At 37.4% G+C, this 19504-nt stretch overlaps 1 protein-coding gene across 2 annotated transcripts in view; it reads right to left on the minus strand.

The window, feature by feature from the left end:
• TAFA1 (TAFA chemokine like family member 1) overlaps positions 1-19504 on the minus strand; it is a 544485-nt gene that overhangs the window by 82922 nt on the left and 442059 nt on the right. For both annotated transcript variants that reach the window (XM_043979050.1, XM_043979051.1), the window contains exon 3: positions 13644-13784. In XM_043979050.1, the coding sequence (XP_043834985.1) occupies positions 13644-13784 (141 nt within the window). The remainder of the gene's footprint in view (positions 1-13643; positions 13785-19504) is intronic.

Genomic DNA, 19504 nt, shown 5'->3' on the forward strand with positions numbered 1-19504 from the left:
GAAGAGTCAGGCACAACTGAAAAAGGACTGAACTTTTGACCAGAACCCAGTGCTCTTTACTTGCTATAGTGCTGTCCACTCATCACTTAGTAGATGAGTCTGGGAGTGGTCAAAAGCATGTTGAGGTTAATGATCTGCCTGAGGTTATGTAACTAAGAAGTTTCAAGCTTGAATTTTGAACTTAGGTCTTCTTTGACTCCATGCCCAGTGCTCTAAACACAATGCCAGGTTCCTCTATGGTAAAATAATATACAATGAATATGAAATTGGCTCAGATGCAAAATCCAGCTAATGAGCTGTGAGCCTTTAAAGCTGAATAAACCATTTGGCTTGATTAACTTAGCTGGCTTGGTACATTACGTACTCCAAAGGCCAGAGTTCTTGGCCAATAATTAGTCACCTTTTGGGCAGAGCACTTAATATTATTATTTATGATTGATTGCTGACATTGTAACATCAATAAAATTTGAGTCAATTGAACATTTCCCATACTGGCATAAGGTAAACTCTTTCTGTTGTATTAGTTTGCATTCTTCCTTCAGTACTTCAGAATAAAGGCCTATGATCATCCCTTGAATGAGTAGCTGATTAAACCATTTCTTAACAATGTTAACTTTAGCCACAATATTGAGGAATTCCCAGAATTTGGGACCTTGAAAAACGTTAATACTATGTTAATTAAAATTCCTAACAATCGAGAGAACAGCTGATAGAAAGATGGCAAGCTCGAATGGTTTGCCCTATGTTTTAGGGCCCTTTGGAGGGCATAGCACACATTTCCCCCCACACAGATGAAGTCATCTGATTCTATCCATCGAAAAAATACAAATATCTTGAGTAGTTTTCAGTGGTGTTGTGGAAGGACGGGGCTATAGATTTTCTTGGGAGTGTGAAATAATTCACAAAGCTTGCTCGTTATTCTTAAAGACAGCACATTAATAACACGGGACCCTGAAATCTCTTCTTATCTACGCCAGTGCACACCAAGAGGGATGAGAAGCTGACTCCTTAGATTTAAAATAACATTTTTCCCCTTTCTCAAGAAATAAGAATTGATTGAAAGTGCTCTCACTCTGTACCAGAAGATCGGGTCTTTGAAGCCACTTGAGGTATAAGAGATAAATAGAAGCCAATGCCTCTGTGGTTGTTCCTGGGGAATTCCATTGTTGATGAATATGGGAGAAAGCTAACAAAATTCTGATTTACTCCATGAGTGCCAAGAGTTTGATGTTTATCACACCAGGAGGTCTGATAATACACAGTTTTCCTAATGCATGTCCCATATCACAGCCAAATCTGTGTATCTATGTAGGTCCTGGTGAAAAAGAAAGGGATCTTGATTTGGCATAGGAGTTAATGAATCTGGCACAAACCAGACAAGTTCAATATTTTCCTCTGTCCACTCTCCTAATGGCAGGTTCTGTCAAGGGATGTAGGTCTCTCCTATGATGAGATAAAGACTAGTCAAGCTGGACCCTTTTATGGGAAGCTCTGAAGACTGAGAATTGCTCTGATTTGCACAAGGCTTTGAATTGTTGTTGTTGTTTGTCCTCCTTTCTCTCAGAGGACCATAACATCAGGGAAGGTGATGCCATTACTTGCAATGAATTGGATTTAAGTGAGGGAGATCTATGCAATGGCATCAAGTTCACTCTCTCCTCCAGAGCCATCTGGGTCCAGTGGCAAGATGTATATCATTATGACTAGAAATGGCCCTGGATGTTTAAGGCAACAGGGGATAAGTGAATTGCCCAGGGTCACACAGCTAGTAAGTGTCTGAGGTGTGAGATTTGAACTCAGGTCCTTCCAACTTCGGGGTTACTGCTCATCCATTGTGCCACCTAGTTTGCCCTACACAAGGCTTTAAGATTTACAGGAGAGAGGTGTGGCAGAATGGATAGAGGGCTTATCTCAGAACCAGAAAAATTCAGGTTTGTTCATACAGGGGATCTTTGGTTCATACAGGGAATATGAGCCTAAGACAGCCCCTTAATGTCTCTGGGGGTCAGGCAATGCTCTAAGATGATATACTGCAGAATGGTTATTGATCTTCACTAATAGATGGAGTCTCTTCATTGGGAGTTCCCTATATGACTGAAATTACAGCTTTGAACAAAAAATAAACATGTAACCCACAAGACCTCCACACTTGGAGTCAGGAAGACTAGGCTCATATCCCACTTCAAATATTTATTAGTTATAAAGGATTCTCAGCAAGTCATAATCTCTCTTTCCTCATCTATAAACAATAGGGTTTTGCCAGAATTTTGAGGCTCAAATTAGAAAAAAACATGCACAGCTCTTTGCAAATTTTAAAGCAATATGCCAGTATATGTATATAAATGTATATTTATATACATACATACAGATATATATATACATACATACGTATATATACACGCACATATATGCACAAGCTACTATTATGGTCATGATGTTGATTTTTACACAAAGTTATCTAAATGTTGGTCAAACTACACTAAAAGGCCATCAAGTATATTATTATGAGACCAGTCCTTACCTTGGTATAGCTATTGAGAAAACAATGAGGGATCTGACTGAAAATGTGCATTGGAATTTGCAGAGCCAATGTAAGTGACAGCATTTTTTATCTACTCCACCATCTTCCCAGGATGTGACTCAATAGAGATACATTTAAAAATAATGTCATTTTTGTTTTGATATCACCCACCTGCATTTTCCAACATATCCCTTTCCTCTCTCCTAATATTGCTAGAGAGTTGTCCCTTAGAACAAAGAATAACTAAAAGAATCCTGAAAAACTAAGTAAAACATTGAGAAAGCCTGACATTATATGCAATGTTTCATGTCCATAGTCCCTCACATCTTCCAAGAAAGCAGAAGAAATACTAACAACAACAACAAAAAAGGCACAACAGCAATGGAAACAACTTTTATTTTCAAATGGGCTATTTAGAGAAACAAATATTTTGGAGATTCTGGTCATGATGAAAGATACAAGCTGTTTTTCTTTTGAAGGGGCAGGTTTCATTCTGTCAAAAGAATTAAAAGGAAAATATACACCCAGTAGGCAACAAATTAGATTTTAGTAATTGCCTTGGAATAATCTTAGTCCATTGAACTAGCTTTTTCTTTTAAAAAAATAAACTTGATATAGACATATATACCTCTTAATTTGGGTTTTAAGAACCTTCTAAGGGTACATAGATTTCAGGGGGTCCACACGTACAAAAATGTTTATAGCAGCTCTCTTTGTTTTGGCAAAGAATTGGGAATTGAGGGGATGCTCATGAATTGGGGAATGGTTGAACAAGTTGTGGTATATTAATATAATGGAATATTATTGTGCTATAAGAAATGACGAGCAGGCAGACTTCAGAAAAACCTAAAAAGACTTAAATGGACTGATGCTGAATGAAGTGAGCAGAACCAGGAGAATATTATACACAATAACAACAACACTGTGTGATGATCAGCTGTGCTAGACTTTGCTTTTTCTCAGCAATACAAGGGTCCAAGGCATTTCCAAAGGATTCATGATGGGAAATCCTCTCCACATCCAGAAAACAAACAAACAAACAAACAAAACAACTGATTTGCCCAGGGTCACACAGTTAGTAAGTGTGAAGTGTCTGAGGTCACATTTGCATTTGAATGGAGGGCCTTTGTTTTATCCACTGTGCCACCTAGCTGCCCCCTTGTGTACTGATTCTTGCTTCACAATATGACTAATGTAGAGATATGTTTAATGTGATTGTACATATATAAAATACATCAGACTGTTTGCTGTTTTGGGGAGAGAGGAGGAAAGGAGAAAAATTTGGAACTCGAAATCTTATAAAAAGAAATATTGAAAACTATCTTTACATGCAACTGGAAAAAAGAAAATACTTTTAAGAAAAAAAGTGAAAGTACACCTTTATTTTCACTAACCTCTAACTAAAACTTACATTTCTTTCAATTATGAATTAAAAACAAAAAAAAAAACCCATCATTCTGAGAAGGTGTTCATAGGCTTCACCCTATTGCCAAAATAGTTGATAACACAACAGAGGTTTAGAACCCATGAGCAGTCTAGAAGGCTCAGGGGATTGGGTCTGGCAGAGTCTTTAAATTACAGAACAGCTGTCACCTCCTTGTCACTTTGTGCATTTTGATGGACCAGAATCCCTAGAAGTACAATATTTCCACACTAAATGCTATGCCAGAGTGAGAACTTTTGCTCAGGACTCAAGCCTATAGGTTAGCAATATGAGGCTAAAACTTGTTTTCCCTTGCCCAGTGATTTTGGTGATATCCACTCAGAGCAACAGATAAACACAGACTGAAATGTCCCAGTAATCAGAATGGCTGTTATTTTCTGTGACTTAGGAGACAATAAGGATTTGAAGAGATGTAGAGGAAGTTTTTCTAAATAACAGTGAGGCAAAGATCTGTTCTGAGTGATAGGAAAGTTATAGAAACAAATCTTTGCCCCCATTAGCCATGCTTCCTTCATCTGTCCTAAGAAGTAAGTCATGAAAGATCATAACCTCATGACCACATTGAACCTGGTCCATTAAACTCTCAAGATTTCTTCATAGTAGGACTCTCTTGTCCTATACTTATGAAACTGATGTTTTACATGTGAGCATGGAACTTTATGTTTTTCTTTAATAATTTTATTGAGTTAAATTTACACTGTCACTTTAGCTAAAAAAAAGATAGTTTTTGTTGCTGATTTCATTAACTAATATAATCACTATCTGTCTTCACTTGTGGTCATCTGCAAATTTAATGAGCATTTCTTCATTTTCACCTAAATAATTAATAAAAACTTGAAATAGAACAGAGACAAGAACAGGTCCTTGGAAAGCTCCCCTCTTGGTCAAAACCAAGTCATTGATGTCTGCTCTATGATCCCAGTCATTGCAACAGCTCTAAATGAGACTAACTGCAAAATTCCCATTTCTCCATCTCCTCCATAAAGGAATTGTGAGAGACATTGGTAAACAGTGTAGACTTAGTTTCAAAGAAGCTACACATTCTACTTGTCATAAATGTTTATCATAGAATCACAGAATTTACTGAGTTTAAAAGATGTCAGCAAATGATCAATCAATCAAGAAGCATTTGGGTATACAAAGAAAAAAATGAAAGTTTCTGCCCTTAAGAAGCCTATAGTCTAACAGCGTTAACAGTATATAGCTAAAAAAGCATATGAAGAATTATTATAAAATCAATTTAGGGAGAGAGAGCAAAAGTCCAGGTATGTGGATGTCAATTTCAAATCCCCTGATCTACCCATCTAGTACTCGAATGAATCTGTGATTTCATCAGTGCTAGCATTCCCTCTGATGTAGAAAAAAGCAGAATCATTATTGCTCAAACCATGAAACAAAGAAAAATACAAAACCATAACCAGTTTAGCAAACAGTCATAAAAGAAAATGAGGTCAGGAGGGCAAAGGAGGTTTTTAATTAACCTATTCTGGTTATTAGCGATCACTGCTTCCTATTCTAAGTAATCACAAACCTTGCATCTCAATGGTCCTTTTAACATTGGATGATTGATTAATCCCTCTTTTTACCTACCTCTCAACACCTTTTAGGCAATAAATTTTAACTTAAAAATCATGAAAATATTTTTACTACTATTACAAAACTATTTTATCGGTAAAAAGGTTTGCAATCATAAGTGAACTAGTTATATAAGGTGGGGGAGTCCCCATGTGGCCTTGATCTTGATAATTGTTTAAACATTTTCCTTACTGAATTTATGAAGAGCTGGAAGAGACTTCAGAGGTTAATCCATCTAACCTCCTCATTTTATAGATAAGCAAACCAGGACAAGGGATATTAAGACTTGCCCAGGGTCACCCAGTTAGTGAGGATTAGATTTGAAGCCAGCTTTTCTTATTTTTTTTCAGCATTTCTTTCCATCTTTTCCATATTGCTCTTTATTCTCTCCACTCAATTATTCCATTTGGTATCACCTTGCTTTTGTTTTCAAAACTTGACCTGACTTTGGTTTTCATCTCTGAAGAATAAGGTTATTGGAAGACTGCACATTTTATTTTTAGTTAGTCTCAGAGTTATTATCATGGGGTGTTTGGGTTTTTTCCCCCCTTATTCTTGGTAACAGAATAATTAAGCAATAAAACATGACGGGGTGTGAATTAAAGTATAATAATTCATATTGACTCTAGTGTGGTGTTAGGCAGGAGTCCAAGGGCACAATTCTATCTTCATAACTAACTATAAATGGCTTTCTCACAATTGAAGCCTTTCCAGTTATAATAGTATAGCCTGTTTCTTTTTAAATAAATTAATGCTGTTTAAAATGGTCTACTCTTCTCCTAAATAGCACTTTTAGAAAAATGGGGTAGGGGCAGCTAGATGGCACAGTGGATAGAGTACCGGCCCTGGATTCAGGAGTACCTGAGTTCAAATCTGGCCTCAGACACTTAACACTTACTAGCTGTGTGACCCTGGGCAAGTCACTTAACCCCAATTGCCTCACTAAAAAAAAAAAAAAGAAAAAAAAAGAAAAATGGGGTAAGTTTTCTCCCCTAATTTTCTGATGTTATTTTAAATGACTTATGCCCTGATCTTGAACTCTCAAACAATTTAGGAGATGCTTCACTCTGAATTAGTGTTTCGTGAAAACACTTCAGAAGGGGGCAGCTAGGTGGTACAGTGGATAAAGCACCAGCCTTGGATTCAGGAGGACCTGAGTTCAAATCTAGGCTCAAACACTTGACACTTACTAGCTGTGTGACCCTGGCAAATCACTTAACCCTCATTGCCCCACTCAAAAACAAAACAAAACAAACACAAAAAAAACCCACTTCTTAAGTCTTCTAACCTATAACCTTGGAAGGAAATATCATCCATTTTTAGCAACATGATCAGAGACAAATTTCATGAAAACGAAGGTGATTAGGGGAAATTGAGTATTTGGATTGTCTACTGTCTTTTATGTGAAATACCTGGTTTCTATCATTTTTTTTTGGTGGATCAAAAAGGACAAATACCCAGCATTAGTGAGATTCTGCAGAAGGCATAAGTAGTAGTTGTCCCCAGAAGTGATAGCGCTGAAGAAGCTCTGCTTTTATTTAATTGAGAACCAAGACTCTCAAAATGATTCTTCACTATATCAATCATTAGGCTACTTCAAGAATTATGTGATTTTTTATATAATTAAAAATGGATGTAAGAAGGTAGTATGATCTAGGCAGAGGGATAGTATGTACACCCATCTGGAGGTGGGAGATGGAATGTTCCTCATAAGCAGCAGTAGGCAGGAACATTTTGGCTGCAATACAGAATGCATGAAAAGAACTCATGCATAACAGGCCTGGAATGGTAGACTGGGGTCAGAGTTGGAAGGGCTTTAAATGCCCAACAGAGGAGCCTGCCCACATTTGAAACTTTTTCAAATTGTTGAAGTAGTAGTAGGCCTCCACCAGTCGCAGACGACCATGGGTCAGTGCCTTGAAGAGCCACAGGCCACAGTGTGGCTGTGCAGTCAGATACGGGAGCCGCAGCTCCTGCGTGACTTATAACTGGTAACTGCTGCATCCCATGGTTGTATGTACCCCATAGGGAGTAGCTGGAGTGTCCTCTCCAGGGTGCTGGCCTGGGCAGATCAATATGGAAAACAAGCTGTTGCCCATGCAGCAGGTTTTCCGTCTCTGCGACATTGGTGGATCGACAGGAGAGGCAGACCCAATACAGTTTGGCACCAGTGCCGCCACAGAAGTTTCCAGAGGGATGTGATGTCCAACATCCAACTGCCTAAGGGACTCCAACTCCTGACTTTTCCTCAGGGTTAACTCCCGAAGCCTTTCACATATAAGGGTATAGCTGCAAGGCAGTGGAGGTTTAAAATTAGGGTTTCCTTCCCCTAGGCGGGTTGCCTGCCAAAGCTAATGAGCCCCACCTGCCCGAAGTGACTGGTTTTAAGGCACCAGTGACTTCACCCCTGCTCCTGATTATATATTATATTCTCCTGATTATATATTATATGACAAATTGTTGTATTAGATGATAAATACATAGAATTATAAGATTTGGATTGGTGGGTGTCTTAAAGTGAGATTTCATCCAATCTACTCATTTTCTGGATGAGAGGAAGGGAAAAGAAAAGAATAAGCATTCATTTAATGCCTACTATGTGCCAGGCACAGCCATGACCATCCTGCAAGATAGATGCCATTATGATCTCCATTTTACAGTTGAGGAAACTGAGGCGAACAGAAGCCAAGTGACTGATCCAAAGTCATACAGCTAAAGTCCAAGGCTGGATTTGAACTCAGTTCTTCCTGACTCTAGGTCAAGTGTTCTATCCATTGTACCACCTAAGGAGGACACCAAAGGCCAGGGAGACCTCAAGCAGAAGGTCAGAGAAAGGATTTGAACTGAGTTCCTCTCTCTCTAAACCCAGTGCTCTTTCCACACCTCCACAGTGCTTCATTCCAGTGTTCCCCATGATGGCTCTCCAAAAAATTCTTTGGTAGGTGAAAATATTTTGAGTTCTGACAAATGTATTGTCCCATGCTGAATTCTGAATTTTTCTGCGTGAATCCAAGTTTTGTTTGGAACAGTTGGTTCTATACCTACTTGTCAGTGCCAGTGTCTCTAGAGAGTTCAGGTTTTCTAAGATAAAGCAGAGATCTTTCTAAAGCACAAAAATCCTACTTTTGGATAAGTTTGCCTATGCCATCGACTTGGCACCTGGTGCCATCTCCTCTCCTGCCAGGATAGAGCATGTTATTGTCTTTTCATCTCAAAAGTCTTTTGATTCCAAATCATTAAAAGTAAAAAAGAGAAAATGGAAATTGAATGAAGATTCATTGCTATAATTGTCTATGCTGCCTCTGGTGATGAGCACAGGGAACCATAATCAGTTTCTAATGCTTATTGCCTCTTTGAGCCAATGGCTCCTTTAGCCACCATGAAGAAAGTTTTCACCTCTCTAGCCATGTGCCTTTCCCATAAGTGATTGCTTTAGGTTAAACACTATTGCCTCAGAAAAAATTGAAATTGGAAAACATTAAAAGGATAATGGAGAAACTTGTGGCAGACACAAGTGGGTTGCAACATAATACAGAGAATCATGAAAGAGAACCAGTAGAAAGGTGAACACAGAAGTGTATGCCAAGAAAAGAATAACTAGACCCATGGCAAGGTTGAGTAATATTTATGGGTTGCCCATGGGATCCACTGCTATCTTTATAATGTCAGAAAAACTCAAGAAGCCTCTGGAAAGTTGGGTTGGCTTCCTTCATTGAACTCACAAGAACACATGAATGTCAGTCATGGGCTGGACAGTCATGAGTGAGTTGAGATCTTCCTGTTGTAGGAAATACCTATAGTCATGAAGATCACATTTATTTATTTATTTATTTATGTTTGTTTGTTTGTTTATTTATTTATTTTTATTATAACATCCATTCATTGAGAAACAATTTAATAAGCTAAGTTGGAGATACAAAGAGAAATGAAACTTCCTGCCCTCAAGGAGCTTACATTTTATTGGGAGTGATATATACACACATATACAATGTGCATATACATACATATATCCATGTATATGTATGCACACATATCTCTATCTCTATCTATCTATCTATAGAGAGCACACTGTGGATTTAAAGTCAAGAGACCCAGGTTCAATTTGTCCTTTTACTATTGATTCTGTGTAACTATTGTCAATGCTTTGGTGTTCTCTGTAAACTGGGGTGGTGGTAGATTGATTTAGATTAGTGGTTCTCAAAATGTGGTTAAAAGATTCCTGAGGGTCCCTGAGAGCCTTTGATCAGGTCCATGATATCAAAACTATTTTCATAGTAATGTTAAGATATTTTAATTTATAATATAGTAAATACAAATAGTTATAACTCTAATAAACAAAGGCTTTTTGGAGGTCCTCAATAATTTTTAAGAGTGTAAAAGTGGGGGGCAGCTAGCTGGTGCAGTGGATAGAACACCAGCCCTGGATTCAGGAGAACCTGAGATCAAATCCAGCCTTAGACCCTTGACACTTACTAGCTGTGTGACTCTGGGCAAGTTGCTTAACCCCAATTGCCTCACCAAAACCCGCCTCCCCCAAAACAAAACAGAACAAAACAAACCCCTCCAAAAGAGTGTAAAAGTATCCTGAGAAACACTAGTTTAGATGATCCCTAATCTACCATTTTTGTTAGTAATTTTATTTTTTTTAATTAACAAAAATACCTTTTCCTTCTCCCTCTTCCTTCTCTACTGAAAAAAAAATTGAAAACTTATAATAAATATGTCTAATCAAGCCAAACAAATTCCACCACTGGCAATATAAAACTATGTCTCATTCTGTACCCCTAGTTAATGACCTCTCTATCAGGAGGAGCATAGCCTATTTCATAGGGGCAGCTAGGTGGCACAGTGGATAGAACACTGGCTCTGAAGTTTGGAGGATCTGAGTTCAAATCTGACCTCAGATATTTACTAGCTATATGGCCCTGGGCAATTCACTTAAACATCCAGGGCCAACTCTAGTCATCCTGATCTATATCTTGCCACTGGACCAGATGACTCTGGAGGAGAGAGTAAGGTTGGTGACTTTGCATAGTCCTCCCTCACTTAAAGCCAATTCACTGAAAATCATAACATCACCCTAATGTCATGGTCATCTTTGAGAATAAAGGAAAACAACAACAACAACAACAATATAACTTCATCATCCATTTTCTGTAATCATTGCTTTGATCAGAGTTCTACAGTCTTTCAAACTTGTTTGATTTTTTTAACAGTTGTTTATGAATTGTTCTCCTGGTTCTGCTCACTTCACTCTGCACCAGTTCATACAATACTGTCTACATTTCTCTGAAACTATCCCTTGTAAAATTTCTTAAAGAACAATGGTATTCTGTTTCACCTAAATACCATAATTTGTTCAGTCATTCTCCAACTGATGGGCATCCCATTAGTTCCCAATTCTTTGCCAATGAAAAGACATCTATTATAATATTTTTGTATTTATTGGTATTTTTTCTCTTTGGGGGTATAGGGCTGCTAGTAGTAATCCTGGGTAAAATGTTATACAGTTTAATAACTTGACATATTTCCAAATTTCTTTCCAGAGTGGCCAGACCAATTCATAATTCCACCAATGATGCATTAATGCGACTATTTTCCCATAGCACCACCAATGCTTTAATTTCCTTTTCTTGTCAACTGTCAATCTGAGAGGTATTTTCTTTAATTATTAAGCATTATTTAGTTATCAGGTATTTCTTTGATTATTTAAGTATTTCTTTAATTATTAGTGATCTGGAGGATTTAAAATACGACTATTAAAAATTAAGATTTCTGACTTAGAAATTGCTTGTTCATATGCTTTGACCACTTATCAATCAGGCAATTGTTCATATAAATTTGCACCAGTTCCTTATATATTTAGGTTATGTCTCTTATCAGAGGAACTCAGGAAAAAGATATTTTCGTAGTCACTAGCATTCCTTCTAATTTTATAAACATTGGTTTTGTTTGTGCAAAACTTTTTAATTTTATGTAATCAAAATTGCCCATTTTATCTTCTATAGTCTTCTCTGTCATTTTTTTGGTAAGGAACTATCCCTCTATCCATAAACCTGAAAGGTAATTTCTTCCTTTCTCCTCTAAGTTATTCATAATGGTGTTCTTTATATCTAAGCCATGTATTTATGTACAGTTCATCTTGTTATATGGTGTGAAGTGCTGATCTATAGTATATCTGTGCCTATTTGCTTGTTTTTTTTTCCAACAGTGTTGTCCAATAGTGAGTTCCTACCTCAGTATTTGGAGTCTTTGGGTTTCTCAAACAGTAAGATACTGTATTCATTTGCTTTTGTATGCTGTGTTACCTAATTGTTTCATTGTTCAATTTCTCTATTTTTAACCAGTACCTAATATTTTGATGATTGCTGCTTTGTAGTATATATTGGTATTTAGTACTGCTAGGCTCCTTTCCTTTGTACTGTTTTCATTATTTCTCTTGAGATTTTTTATCTTTGTTCTTCCAGGTGAATTTAATTATTATTTTTTCTAGTTCTGTGAACCAATCCTTTAGTAGTTTGATTGGTCTGGCACTGGTAAATTATGTTATTTTAGATAGTTTTTTTTTTTACTATATTGGCTTGTTCTACAAATAAACAAGTAATATTTCTCCAATTATTTAAGTCTGTTTTTGTTTCCTTAAAGAATGCTTTATAGTGTTTTCATATAGTGTGCGTGTGTATGTGTATGTATGTGTCAGTGGGTAGATTTCCCCAATCTACCTTTCCAGCTTCATTATACACTATTCTGCTTCCTATATTCTTTGATCTAGCCAAACTGGTTTTCTTGCTATTTCTCATATATCTTGGTGCCTTTGTACTGGGCATCCCAAGACCTAGAATGCATTTCCTTCTCACTTTCTCTTACATAGAACCCCTTACCTCCTTCAAGATATCACAATGGAACTTGCAAAATTGTGTTAGAAGGAAAAATTTCCCAGGGCTTTTTCAAAGTGAGTTGACTGAGGTCAGTTGACTAAGTGCAGAACATCTCATCTCAAGTTCCACTTGCTATATCTTTAAAGCCTTTCTTGATCCCTCAACTGCTAGTACCCTCCTTAAACTGTCTCATATTTATTTTAAATGAAATTAAATTAAAGTTTTCATTTACTTTCGTTTATTCAGTTTTTATTTCATGACATATCTCCCTCATCTCTCCTGTTAGATAGTAAGCTCCTTGAGGGCAAAGACTCTTTTTCAGCATTTGTTTTTGCGTCCCCAATGCCTATTACAGTGCTTGGCACACAATAGGTGTTTAATAGATGCTTCTTGATTGGCTGATCTCTGAAGTAACTTCCACGTATAAAATTCTATTATAAGCCATGAAGGGGAGAGGAATATTCAATACTCTACATCCCTCCTAGTAGGAAAGGGAAGTTGGATTAGACTTCTTGTTGTTGCGCATGCTTCATTGTTGAAGAGGACCATGACATCAGGGTGACGTCATGACTTGCAGTGAATTGGATTTAAGTGATGGAGGGCTGTGCAAGGTCACCAACCTCACTCTATCTTCCAGAGTCCAGTGGCAAGATATACATCAGGATGACTGGAGTTGGCCCCCCGGGTGTTTAAAACAATAGGGGGTAAGTGACTAACATTTAATTTCAAAGTAATTTGCTACATGCTAGGATTTCACAAGATGAAGAAACCAACCATTTAGTTTAATTGCTTCACAGGATGCTCTACTGAAGAATAATAATAAAAAAGTACCATCAATTATACTATGAGTCTCAAGGATCACTTTTATTGGTCACAACCTGGCAAAAATGAAGACATTGTTGCCATGAAATGTTATAGGGTAAAAACTGAAAACTCATTAATTAAGAATGTAGAGCTTACCTCCCTCAGGGAGGGGGCAGGGGAGGGAGGGAAGGAAGGATAACATTTGGAATTCAAAACTACAATAAAATGTTTATTATTTTAAAAATGCCATTTCCATTTTCTCATGTAATAGATCAGAGGCCATTATAATAGAGTCTAAATATGTTGGCTCCACTGTCTTTGATGTAGAAAATAGTTAATTATATTTGACATTCTCAGGCTGAAAAAAAAAATAACGCAGAGGCAGACATTCAGAGATTTGAAAGGGGAATCATCTACTTACCATCGACACAGGACGGTCGGTTTCTGGTTGTTCCAGCCACTTTTCCAGGCAGACATGAACATTTTACTGTTTGTGACCTTTCTTCAATGCGGTTCTTATTACAACATCTGTGTGCAGCTATAACTTCACAGGTTCCTCCTTCTGGCAATAAAGAGACAAGGCATGTGTTAGAACTGTGGAGGCTAATCAAGGCATCCAAGAAAATTAGTGTCTCCGATTGTGAAATAGGGGATTAAAAAGAGTCATCTCTGATTGTAGGTGATCTTAGAAAAGGTAGGAATTGCAGTATTATACTTCATAGGCAGGAAAAAGCACCAATAAACACCACCTCATTGACTCTACTTTGGTACCGAGAAACACGAAGGTATTGAATGTCTAGGAAAGCTGATTTTTTGTTGTACAATTGTTTCAATCACTTCTGAACCTTTGTGACTCCATTTGGGTTTTTTTGGCAAAGATACTAGAGAGGTTTCCCATTTCCTTCTCCAGCTCATTTTACAGATGAGGAAACTGAAGCAAACAGGGATAAGTGACTTGCCCAGGATGACACAGCTTACAGTAAGTGTCTGAGGCTGGATTTGAACTAAGGAAGGTTAGTCTTCCTGACTTCAAGTCCAGTGCTCCATGCACTATGGTGCCACCTACCTGCCCCCAGCACAACCAATACATGGAGTCAAATTCTGCCTTAGTCTAATAGTTTAAACTCTCAGAGCCCTCTCTTGCTAGGTCTTTGTATGTCTGATTCCCTGGGGTTCTTCTAATGACAAGCAGCTGGAAATCACAGCAACACAGCATCGATGAGGTGGAGAAGTAGACCTCCAATCAATGCTTTCCACCTTCCATCCCACCCTCAACAGGGCTGTGTTTTAAACCCAGCTGTGGAGTGTTGTCCCAAATTGCTTTCCTCTCATCCAGAATTTATCCACATATGAAAGAACAGGCAGAGAGCAAATATGTGGGCTATTAAGCCACATCTCAGTTCTCAGCAATCAGGCACATTCCCCTCAGATTGAAATAGTCCAGCTCTCACTGGGATGGTGATCTGTCGCTGTCCAGAGGGAGTGTGGGAGGCCTTGGGGAGAACATATAAATCAGTGGCTTCTCCTGTAAAGCAAAAGATACCCCAGGAGGTAGAAGAAAGGGATCAGTTTCCCTCCCAAACCCTCTTCTCCTAAATACTTGGTTAAATGCTCAAGACAAATCTCAATCCTTTGATAGGATCTGGCCCTCAGAATGTCATTGATCTTGTCTAATGGATTTGCTATGTTTTAGCTAACTAGAACCTTGTTAAGCATGTCTACTGTATAAGTTATAGGCGGGTTGGTAGGTGTGCGTGTGTGTCTGTGCATGTATGTATAGGATCATCAATCATCTCTGACACTGGAACCCCTAGCTGCCTGCAAGATGTCATTTTCTATATCAAGCCTTGCCTTAACCCTCTTTTATATTTAATGGATTGTAAGATGAAGCAAGGGGGCAGCTAGGTGGCACAGAGGATAGAGCACCAGCCCTGGAGTCAGGAGTACCTGAGTTCAAATCCGGCCTCAGACATTTGACACTAGCTGTGTGACCCTGGGCAAGTCACTTAACCCCAAATGCCTCACAAGAAAAAAAAAAGATGAAGCAATACATACACACTTATTAATCACATACAGCATGCTGGACATTTTGTTAGGGACTAGGAATACAGTTAAAAAGATCAAAAAAGTTCCTGTCCTCAAGAAACTTTTATTCTTCCTAGGTTCAGAGCTAAAAGGGAATCCATTCTAGCTCTTTCCCTCTTCAGATAAGCGAGGAAACCTAGGTGCTGGCAATTGCCCAAGGTCACATGGCTAGTAAGTAGAGTCAAATTTGGTTTTGGTTTTGCTCTTGCATCCCTAGAGACTAGCACAAGATCGTGCCTCCTGATAAGTGCTTGCTGAATCGAATTACATTTTTTTCATTAGTTGTTTGTGTTTTCCTTGCTTCATCTCCCCAATTACTTGATCTTTACTTAGTTGTAAATACATGTTGTATTGTCCCAATAGATAGCAAGCTCCTTGAGGTCAGGGGCTGTATTGGTTTCATCTTTGTTTCTCAAATGCCTTGAACACTTCATATTACTTTTGAGGAGGGGGAGGTGCAGAACTACAGTTTTATTGGTGTCAGTAATGTCTGTTGTGAAAACCATTTAGCTCATAATCACCAGGTAACAGCATCCTAGGTTGAACCCAGAATAGTTATTTCTTTTTTTTTTTTTTAGTGAGGCAATTGGGGTTAAGTGACTTGCCCAGGGTCACACAGCTAGTAAGTGTCAAGTGTCTGAGGCTGGATTTGAACCCAGGTACTCCTGACTCCAGGGCCGGTGCTCTATCCACTGCGCCACCTAGCTGCCCCCAGAATAGTTATTTCTAATATCGTGAAACTGTCCCTAATTTTAGTGGGACTGTTTGGACTTAGGAGCATGACTAGAACAATGTTCCTGACTGAAACAAGCATGATGCTTATTATCCTGAGTTTATTCTGAAATTGGATTTGATTCTAAGGTTCATCAAGCAAAGGAACAGGCATGCCTTGAGACCTCTAGATAGCACCTTTAGTACATATGTAGAATGTTGTATAACTATATACTACATTATACTATTAGTTCAATAAGGCATAGAATCTTTGATTATCTGATTAGCTCTCCTAGAGTTAATGAATCCAGTTACAAATACCATTAGGATATCACATCCATCCCACTAGAATGGTCTGATGTTCCCAGATCTCCACTGCTAATTTATTGAATGCAAACTTTCTTTTCCATCCTATCCCACTGTACTTTAGACCACTGACCAATTTCTACAAAAATCTCATTGTCAAAGTAATTTACATGAAATCTCTATTGATATCTGAATTTCCTTATTGATTGATATCAATACCCACGGATCACTTAAATAACAAGTTTATACATGGAAATTTTATGCCATTGAGTCATAGAAACCATTTTGTTTGTTTGTTTGTTTCTTTTTTTTTTTAGTGAGGCAATTGGGATTAAGTGACTTGCCCAAGGTCACACAGCTAGTAAGTGTTAAGTGTCTGAGGCCAGATTTGAACTCAAGTACTCCTGACTCTAGGGCCAGTGCTCTATCCACTGCACCACCTAGCTGCCCCTAGAAACCATTTTAATCCAGCATTTTTGGATAAAAAAATAAATGTCTATACTGTTGGTATAGCTAGATGTCCTCAAGAGTAATCTGAAGTACAGAAAGGTTAAAGGATTTACACATGGTGAGTGTCAGAGGGGAGATTTGAACTGAGGTCTTCTTGACACCAAGTCAAGCATTCCCACCAGTATTCCATTCTTCCTTGATCTACCCTACCATTAATGATGTCTCAGAAAAACCCAATGTTTCAAGGGTTGATAAGATCCTCTTTGAGAACAAAGGACAACAACCAACCAAAGTTCCAAAGGAATAAATGAATTATTGGCTGAGTGATGTTAACGAGGTTTTAAAATGTTACAGTGGGATTTGGTTATAATGTATTAATAATATTCACAAATTATGTTTCTCAGGAAAACCATCTATGACATACAGTAAGACTGTATTACACAAATCCAATGCTATGTCATTTTATGCTATATGTCACCTTCTTAAACTGTGGGTTGTGACCCCATATGGGGTTGTTCAACTGAATATGGGCGTAGTGAAAAATTTGATAACAATAAAAGGTTATGTAACCTATTTAATGTACCTAAATACTTGAAGTCACCTAAAAATTTCTTGGGCAAAAAAGGGCTACAAGCAGAAAACATTTAAGAAGCCCTGCTAGAGGGTATTATAGTGTACTATGCCAACACAACCATACAATCTCATACCAAACCATGTCATAGTAAGACTGGTAAAACTAGTCATTATAATATTTACTATACTATATACTACTATTCTAGATATCATTTACTGTAGTAAAATAATATTGGTGTGTGCCAAGATAGCACAGTGGATAGAGTACCAGGCTTATAGTTGAGACGTCCTGAATTCATATCAGGTCTAAGACACTTACTAGCTGTGTGACCTTGGGTAAATCATTTAACCCTGTTTCACTCAGTTTCCTCATCTGTAAAATGAGCTGGAGATAGAAATGGCAAACCAACCCAGTGTATCTGCCAGGAAAATGCCAGATAAGGTTGTGAAGGGTCAGATACAATTGAAATGACTGAATGAAAATAACAAAAATAATAGTAAATAATATTAAATAATGATAAATAGTAAAATATAGTAAATATTATATAGAATATAGTACAGTATATACTACATATAATATTATAATATAGCCTTCTATATAATATATGGTATGTACTATTTACTATAGTATTCACTATATGTATATATACACACATACACTAATTATAGTAAAATATATGGTATAGGATAAACTATAGGTACAACTCTAGCATATCATATGCTATTATATATTACATACTATTATATGCTGCACATGCATGATAGATATATACACATATGATAAATCATATATCATACACCATTACTAGCAAGACTGGTAAAGCTAGTAGATTAGTTTTAGGACTAATAGAACTAGTCTTCTGATAGTCAATAGTATATGTTACTGGTAAGTCCTTTTCCAGTCACATCCAATTCTTTGTGACCCCATTTGGGGCTTTCTTGGCAAAGATGCTGAGGTAGTTTGGCATTTCCTTCTCCCACTCAATTTACAGATGAGGAAACTGAGGCAAAAAGGGTTAAGTGACTTGCCCAAGGTCACAGAGTTAATAAGTGTCTGAGGCCAGTTTTGAACTGAGGAAGATGAATTTTCCTGACTCCAGGCCCAGTGCTCTATCTACTATACCACCTAGCTACCTTATATAAATAGTTTATACTATACTTCTATATGCTATTGACTACAGTACAACATTCTATACTACAGTAAGTATATTATACTAAGACTAGTTATATTAGACAAACTGGTCTCATTCTAGTATTTAGTAATTACTAGGTACAGTAGTGTGCATTATAGTATATAGTTATAATTTACTAAAGTATATAGTAGAACTACCACATCATATCATACCATAATATAACAAGAATAGTAAAACTATCTTTTTAACTTAGTGTATATATTTGTTCTTGGGGCACTTGTCATTTCCTTTGGACCATGAAGGGCACATTTTGGGAAATGACAAACTGTTTGGGGAAGAAATAAAGAATGATGGCTCATTGTCAATGACAAAGGTTGATTTTTCCCAGCACTCCTGGAGCTTGGCTGGATTAGATGCTATTAACCCATTATCTTCAACAGGAAAATGGTATCTGAAGCCCTGGCTACCCTATTGTATACTCGGAGAATGGAGGCCAAGAATCAAAATGATAAATAAACTTTTCCCTCTCTGAAGGAGAAGAACCCATTCTGTCACTAGCCTGTCTTGGAAATGATACCTACCCTTTCTAATCTATTAAATTTTCATTTTGCCAAATGATCCGTTCAAACAAACAAACAAAAAAACACCTGGATAAATTAAAAATTAAAATGATATTGTGGTCTATTTTCATACCTCAAAGATCCCCATGGTGATCCTTAGCAACAAGTATCTACACAAATGCCATGTCCAGCTATATAAAGTGAAGAATTGAGGGAATGATTTGGGTGATTAACATTTTCTCTGGTTCTGCCTAAAATAGATCCAGAGATCAAAATATCTATAAAATTGGGCTCCAGCATTGCCTTCTCGAACTATTTGGGATATTCTCTTTCTTCTTTTTGTTTTACACTTGTAGTTAGAATAAGTTTCAGGTGGTTAGGAGATGTAGTTATTTGTTTCAGCAAGAACAATTGGTTTTGAAGAGGGGGAAAAAGTAGTACTGATTTACCCCAGGCATTTTTAC

The sequence above is a fragment of the Dromiciops gliroides genome, chromosome 1 (genome assembly GCF_019393635.1).
Source record: "Dromiciops gliroides isolate mDroGli1 chromosome 1, mDroGli1.pri, whole genome shotgun sequence".
Classification (NCBI taxonomy): domain Eukaryota; kingdom Metazoa; phylum Chordata; class Mammalia; order Microbiotheria; family Microbiotheriidae; genus Dromiciops; species Dromiciops gliroides.